This window comes from Psammomys obesus, unplaced genomic scaffold (assembly GCF_907164565.1).
Source record: "Psammomys obesus unplaced genomic scaffold, mPsaObe1.curated_primary_1811, whole genome shotgun sequence".
Classification (NCBI taxonomy): domain Eukaryota; kingdom Metazoa; phylum Chordata; class Mammalia; order Rodentia; family Muridae; genus Psammomys; species Psammomys obesus.
The window spans coordinates 4,853-13,256 of NW_026585895.1; the positions used below are offsets into that span (position 1 = coordinate 4,853).

Here is an 8,404-nt window from a genome sequence, read left to right on the forward strand (position 1 = left end):
GTTATTTTTCTAATGAGCTTTTTATTTGACTCAATGAATTTTCTTTTCAAGTTTTCGTATTTGCTTTTCTTCAAAATGTTTATTTATTAAATTCTATTTTAATATCCAGAATTTTTTTTAATTTTGTTCAACTATTTGTTTTGCCTTATTATCATCATTCTGGTATTTATTCATTCCTTTTCTGGATTCTTTGAAAATATTTATAATTGTTATTTGATGAACTTTGTCTAATGTGTCATGTAAGCTGCCATTTTATGGGGTTATTAATTTTAAGGTAATTCGTATTAACTTTAATAATTTATATGCTTTGTTTTGGGACTGTGACCCAGGCATATGGACACTTGCTCATTGTCAGCAAGCAATGTTTCTCAGTATAAAAATCTGGTCTCAACTTTGTTGAGTGAGTGTTTGGAGCTCCATTTGATTTTATCTTTGCTTATTTTAGCTTAGATTATGGTTTAGTTAATGGTGTTTGCTTTCAGTGTTGATGTATGAATGGGGCATGAGAAGTTGTTCCAGACCAGCTAGGACTAGGTTCATTTTCCATACTATTTCCTATATCAACTTTAAATTTTCTGCATTCAGGTTTTGATACATTTTAGTTGCATTTTATTAAGGGTAAAATATGACGATTTAATTTTATTTAAGGGTAGATTTATGACCCCAAGGGTTTGAGAGCTAGAGACCTGCCCCCTCCCCCAGGGGTCTGCAGCACTTGGTGAGCTTGCCCTGCCTCCTCATGGGGGCAGTGCTGGAGAGCTGGCCCCAGTGGACGATTGGAGAGAAGTCAGGCTGACCAGGGCTGACCAGGGCTGACCAGGGCTTCCCGTCCACCCACTCCACCCTCTACCCATTTACGAAGCAGCTGTTTTGTTGTTTTTCAAAAAGTTGTTTGGGTAAAAGGGTATACTGTGTAACATACCATGATATAATGACATTGCCAGGGAGAGATGATTTTGTTTGTTTTCTTTGCAGGGAAGGGAGAGAGGGAGTTTGCAAGGGCAAAGGGCAAATATTGAGGGACAGAAGATGAGTAAGATTGAAGTGCATGATGAAATGCTTAAATGGGAAATAGTAAGTCTGGAGAGGACAGGAGCTCCACAAGGAGAACAACAGAACCAAAAAAATTGAACACAGGGGTCTTTCCAGAGACTCATACTTCAACCAAGTACCACACATGGAGATAACCTAGAACCCCTGCACAGATGTAGCCCATGGCAGTTCAGTGTCCAAGTTGGATCCTTAGTAATGGGAACAGGGACTGCCTCTGACATAAACTGATTAGCTTGCTCTTTGATCACCTCTCCATGAAGAGGGAGCAGCCTTACCAGGCCACAGAAGATGACAATGCAGCCACTCCTGATGAGATCTGATAGACTAAGATCAGAAGGATGGAGAAGAGGACCTCCCCTATCAGTAAACTTGGGGAGGGGTATTCGTGAAGAAGGGAGAGGGAGGGTGGGATCGGGAGGGGAGGAGGGAGGGGCTTATGGGGGATACAAAGTGAATAAAGTGTAATTAATAAAAAAGAAAACAAAACAGAAAAAAGAAATGCATAAAGAATCAACATAAAATTAAAAAGTAAAATAAAATATTCCAACCACCCCCCTCAAAAAAACAAGGAAGAAAAAGAAAGAACAAAGCTTTAACACAGTAAAAACTTTAGATGGTATTCAAAATTTTCAAGTTATTTTAAAACATACTCTTAAGGACAGGGGAAATTCAGAATTCTTATACAGCGATCAAAATGAGATGAAATGAAAAAATAAAGATTTATTAATTTGAATGTTGTTGTAGATGACTATTAATATATACTATTGGTTTATGTTTTATTAACTCTGCTGTTAATCCTAAACAGCTGTATTCCCAAATTACCACACAGAGACTGGGATTTATTTAATTAACCTAGAACACAATGCTGGGCAATAGTTAGTCTATCCTAAACCTCCAAGCCCTCAGAGTTTCCTAACATTTAGATTTCCCACATTACACTTGCGTTTAGTGATATATTAGGTCTAGTCCATCTCTCCAAGTCCTTCCAAGATCTCTGCTCCTGCCTCCCAGCCTCCTCTCCCTTCCCTCCCACTCTTTCCTGTCCTCTGGCTCCTTCCCTCTCCCCGCCTACTCAACATTGTGGCTGGTTGTTTTATTTTGTCATTTTACACAAAGTTGAGACAGGTGATGCTTAGAAAAAGTATCACAATGGAATGTCCAGATTGAAACCAGAGAGTGGGGGAGAGAAATCAGCATTTGAATGAACAAGGGTAAGGTGTTTACATTTCAAAAGAACATTATACCAACAAAATGTGTTGACTGAAACAAATAGCAAACCAAATACCAAGCCATAAGGATATGTCATGCCACCAGTTGGTTTCTGGAATACTGATGTACAAGAGAGAGAGAGAGAGAGAACTGAATTTTGATGAAATATGACAATGAGTCTGTGTTCTTTATGAATTTGTTAAAATTTTAAAATATAAACTTAATTGTAAATAAATCATTCTTATTCTTTGTGTTCATCATTTTCTTTCCTTGATAATAGCTTTGGTTGTTTATTTGAAAACAGCTATAGAATCACTAAAAAATATCCTTGATTGAAACATTCCCCTTAAAACTTTAAAGGAAGGTATATTTTGATATATACTATCTTAGAATGCTAAACAAAATAACTTTGCCAGCATTTGAGTTTAGGCAGATCTCTGTGAGTTTGGGACAAGCCTCATCTACAAAGTGATTTCTAGAGCAGTAAGTTAGGAATATTAATTTTCTTTCTTTACATTAATTTTTTTATTTTTTATATTTAATCACAGGTTATATACTTTGTATCCCAGCTGTATCCCCCTCCCTCATCCCCCCATCCCACCCTCCCTCATCTCCTCCTATATAAAATTGGATGTCTTTAGGAAGGGGAAATATGAGAAATAATTGTTAAGTGGGAAAGAGATTGTGATTGCCAGGTGGAGGAAAAGCTTGAAGAGCTATACCTAATAATAAGTAACTCTGAAAAAACACAACAAAATCTACCACTATAGAACCTCTTAAAATAGTCAATATTTATATGGTATCAGTGTGTTTACCTCAGTTTCAAATCAATTTATTTCTATTTCATTTACTTTATGTAACAGTGAAAATATACTTTTGAATATTGAATTTAAAAATCTATATGAAGCCTGTAATGGTGGCTCACACTTTTAATTTAAGCCCTCAGGAGACAGGGGTAGGCAGATAGATATCTGTGAGTTTGGGACTAATATCATCTACAAAGTGATTTACAGAACAATCAGAGATATATAGTGAGACCCTGTCTTGACAAACAAACAAACAACAACAAAAAAAAAAAAAGAGAAAAATAATCTATGGCTTAAGGTGAAATGGCTAAAACCCCCAGAGATGATTATTTTGTTATGAGAATGTTAAGAGAAATTGAATAACTGCATTAAAGTCAAGGAAGAGGGGTACTGAAGATTAACATATTAAATTTACAATGAGTAAAGAGGGATTATTACAACCGATATGAAAAAATTCTAAAGTGTAGGCTCCTGATGACAAAAATGCTATTGAAAACTAAAATAATTTTTTTAAATTCTTTATTAATTACACTTTATTCACTTTGTATCCCCCCTGTGGTTCCCTTCTTTCTCCCATCCCAATCCCTCCCTTCCTCCACCCTCTGTATGCATGCCCCTCCCCAAATCCACTGATAGGGGAGGTCTTCTTTTCCTTCCTTCTGATCCTAGTCAATTAGGTCTCATCACGAGTGGCTGCAATGTCATCTTCTGTGGCCTAGTAATGCTGCTTCCCCCTCAGGGGGAGGTAATTAAAGAGCAGGCCAATCAGTTCATGTCAGAGACAGTCCCTGTTCCTATTACAATGGAACCCACTTGGATACTGAACTGCCATGGGCTACATCTGTGCAGTGGTCTTAGGTTCTCTCTATGCATGGTCCTTGGTTGGAGTATCAGACTCAGGAAAGACCCCTGTGCCCAGACATTTTGGTTCTGTTGCTCTCCTTGTGGAGTTCCTGTCCTCTCTAGATCTTACTGTTTCCCACTTCTTTCCTAAGATTCCCTGCACTCTGCCCAAAGGTTGCCCATAAGTCTCAGCATCTGCATTGATAATCTGCAGGGCAGAGCCTTTCAGAGGTCCTCTGTGTCAGGCTCCTGACTTGTTCCCTCTTTTCTCCTTCTTCTGATGTCCAGCCTCTTTGCCTTTCTGGATAGGAATTGAGCATTTTAGCCAGAGTCCTCCCTCTTGATTGAAAACTAAAATAAATTAATGACAGCAATACATGTATCAATAGTAATTTAATACACTTGTGCTGGAAGTTATCCATAGCTATGTAAGTGATGATATTCATTGCTATTTTTGACAAGCAGAAAAAGAGATACTATTAACAAGTTAGCTCTAACAATTCGATAAATAGGCGCTATTAACAAAAACTCAGGAGTTTTTCTCTGTAAAATAAAGACTTACAATGGGCATTATTGCAGGCTTTGGTTTGTTTTACACATACTTTATTAGGGGTTCCTTGACCTTCTCCCTCCCTTCCAACCCCTCAACCCGAGATAGGAGAGGAAGAAAGTTAATAGGAATAGGGGATATAGTCTTCTTTAGATTAGTTCCTTGGGGAGTTTCCACTCTTCCTCATCAGTCCAGCAGTCCAGAAATCCAGCAACCCTACGATAGCAAAAGCAGCAAAAAGACCACCAGCAGCAACTGGGACAGCAGCAACCTCCTTAAAGAGCGAGTGTTCCTTTCTAGGAGCAGCTAGAAGCAATCTTGAAGCAATATCTCTCTGTGTCTCTCTCTATCTCTCTGTCTCTGTCCCTGTCTCTGTCTCTGTCTCTCTGCTACTATTTATACCTTCTCAGAATCCACACCAGGATGTTTTTCAGCTGTCAAAACCAACGCTCCCTGCACAAGGCTGTTTCCAGCTGACAAGAGTCATTTGCCCTTTCAGGAGGAGGTTTTCACCTATGTGTTCCTGTATCCCACACGATGTTACAACAAAAACATCTACATAACATAATAACAGCTTCCACTACACGTTATTTTCAAGGTTATTATATTTTAAAACTGTATTTTACTCATGAATGGAACCAATTCCTCTCACAGAATTTTTTCATTGCCTCTTTTACATCTTTGTTTCTCAGACTGTAGATGATGGGATTCAGCATGGGAATCACAATAGTGTAAAACGTGGACACAATCATGTCATGTTCCAAGGCATAGTTGGAACTAGGTCTCACATACATAAAAAGAATTGTCCCATGATAAATGGACACTCCTGTCAGATGAGAGCCACAGGTTGAGAAGATTTTTCTCTTCCCTTCAGCAGAATGCATCTTAAGAATTGTAAAGAGTATGAAACTGTAAGAGACCAGGACAATCAAGATGGTGATAATCTCAATAGCACCCACACAATAGAACAGCAGAAGCTGATTTACATGTGTGTTAGAACATGAAATAGCAAGCAATGGAGGGATATCACAGAAGACATGCCTAACTTCATTAGATGCACAGAAAGAAAGGCTAAAAGTAGCCACTGTGTGTATGGTAGCATGCATAATTCCACCAGCATAAGAAGCTATGATTAGAGGTATGTAGACTCTAGGTGACATGCTCACTGCATAGAGAAGTGGGTTATAGATAGCTATATAGCGGTCATAGGCCATTGCAGCCAACAGAAAACATTCTGTAGTTCCAAAAGTAACAAAGAGAAACATTTCTGTCACACATCCAGGGTATGAGATGGATTTATCTTTTGAAAGAAAATTGACCAACATCTTTGGGGTGACAACCGTGGAATAACAGGCATCTAGGAAGGATAAAACACTTAAAAAATAGTACATGGGGCTGTGAAGCCGGGAATCTTCAATGACTAGAAAAACCAACCCCAAGTTTCCTATAAGAGTGAAAAGGTAGATCACAAAAAAGAAGAGAAATAAGAAAACTTCCAAGTCAGCATCATCTGTGAAGCCTGTTAGTATAAACATGGTGACTTCTGTCACGTTGTGCACTGGAATTCTTTGTACAGCATAACCTAGTGGACGTCTCGACATTTCTGACCATTACAGCTTATAAATTCAATGTCCTTGGAGAGCTCGGTCCACCCTTCACATCCCTGAGCTTGGGTTTAAGAAATTCATAATGAAGCTTTTCTCCTTGTGGGCAGTGGCAGTGATAAAGAAGTTGAGACCAAGGACATGCATTACTCTGTTAAAATAAATTGAAAAGCAATGTTTTAACATTTTTGCTGTGCTTTTTATATTTGGAATTAACCAATCTTGAGAATGTTCACTTTGTTAATTTTTCTCACCTTCTTTCATATTACATTGTGCTCATAATTATAAGCTTGAGGATGCACCCTATGGTATAGACAGGGTCTGTGTAATGAATTTCTCAGAGTCTGAATATGCACTGTAAGCAGCCATATATAGATAGTGAGATCATTTGAACTTAAATGAAGAAAACTGTATAAGCATCTACTAATGAATATGAGATAATGAAGCATTTCAAGAACTTGTCTTACATTTTAAATGCATTCAGGTCTGCATTTCTTTTGACAATTTCATGATGTACTATGATGAGCAGAACAGTCCATCATGGCATGGATCAGTCTTTTTTGAAAATAAAAACAAAACAAAATTAAAAAAAATTAATGTATTTTAGTTTTTCAGTTTTCTTTCTAGAAATAAACATTGATACATACTCATTTTTTACTTTTAGGGTTTTCCTTTATTTTTCAAACCAATTAACTTATAATGCAGGAGTTCTCAAATCATATGGCAATGATGTGTGAATATAAACAAAATCTATCCTTGGACCAGGCATGGTGATTCATGCTTTTAATTATAGCAGAAGCTAGCATTAAACTCTGTGGGTTTAGCCTAGTCTTCATAGCCATGTTCAAACCAGAGAAGGTAATAAGGATACCCTGTCTCAAAAAGCTAAACAATGTATCTTTGGATTTAATGAGATACTTTTGTTTCATAAATAATTCCTGGTCATTTCTTAGTAGTGGTTCTATGAAATTGATAAATCTATGATAAGTTGAATATATTTCAGTAAGAATCAGTATTAATTGTTACAGAAAAATTCCTCAAAAGAAATATTATGTCATGAACTACAAACATGTAGTGATGGGAAATTCTGACCAGAATCCTGGATCAGGTATGAAGCTTCTATGTTTGAAACACAAATTTCAGATTTAATGTAATTTGCAGCAAGTGTTCATTATGATGTCCTGGTAATGTAACCTTTTACCTACTGTAAAAAAATCTTGGTGTCAGTCTCTAAAATCAGAAAAACAAATTTTCAGGATGGCTTTTGTTTTCTTTTCAGTATTTCAAACAGATCAACATGTTTCAATTTATGAACAGCATCCTTACAGTAGGCTTGGCTGAATTTTTTGTGACCAATTAACTTATATTCAATATGAAGTACCTTGTTATTTTTGTATTAAAACTTCCACTTGTCAGCTGTACAGCAGTTGGACTATTCTAAAAGCAGAAAAGCACTTGTTTTTGTATTCCAAGAGAAGTCTTAGGTCCATGATGGAGGTTGGTTTGCTTTAGAGTTTATAGTGTGGGATTAAACAAGCAAAACATTCATTGACTTTTTCATGTAATTTTAGAAATCCAAAATAAAAAATAAATCAAAATCTCCCAGTTTTGTGTAAGGAAAACTAATGTAATTTTCATAAACATATACACAAAATAAAAACGTTTACTTTAATTTGAATATATTAATAAAATTAATTATGGCATGAATTAGCATATACAAATATGTGAAAGATAACATTTATCTAACATTATAAAAATGTTTCAGTCCTATATTTCTCATGGCCTTTTTCATTCCCCATCTTCTACTTAAAGAATAATAAGGATACATGTGGAAATATTCATCAAAGATTATCAGAAACACAATATAAATTAGGTAGAAAAAAACTGCACAAAGTAACAGTATACAGTCAACCATTTAGACTCTCTATGAAACCCATCTGCAAATTTGACTTTATTCATGTGCAGAAGAAAATTCAGTTACATCCCAAAGTCTAACTTCACATTCCTGACATTGCTGATAAAAGATGTTTGTAAGGAATTTGGAATATTAAATTTGAATGAAACTTCTGTGTTTAAATCTCAGATCTATTCCTTATTTGTCAGTCAGCTGGGAAAACTTGCTTCCTCTGTAACAAAGCACAGATAAGACTGAATAAAATCGTTGGTGACATCATACCTTGTTCACTCTTGAGAGTAAAATATTGCAGAGTTTATTATGAGATTCACCCGAATAAACATAAATATAAATTTATATTTTATTCAGCTCTAAAAATGAATAAAAATTAAACTCATAGTATTGAGATATTAATGGGGAACAGCAAGCCAACTATTGATACTTG

General features: G+C 36.2%; 1 protein-coding gene across 1 annotated transcript; it reads right to left on the reverse strand.

Moving 5' to 3' along the window:
- Positions 1 to 5,087: 5,087 nt before the first annotated feature.
- On the reverse strand, positions 5,088 to 6,062 carry LOC129671410 (olfactory receptor 1094). The gene has a single exon (XM_055600375.1). It carries the CDS (start codon positions 6,060 to 6,062, stop codon positions 5,088 to 5,090), a length of 975 nt encoding a protein of 324 aa, XP_055456350.1.
- Positions 6,063 to 8,404: the final 2,342 nt, after the last annotated feature.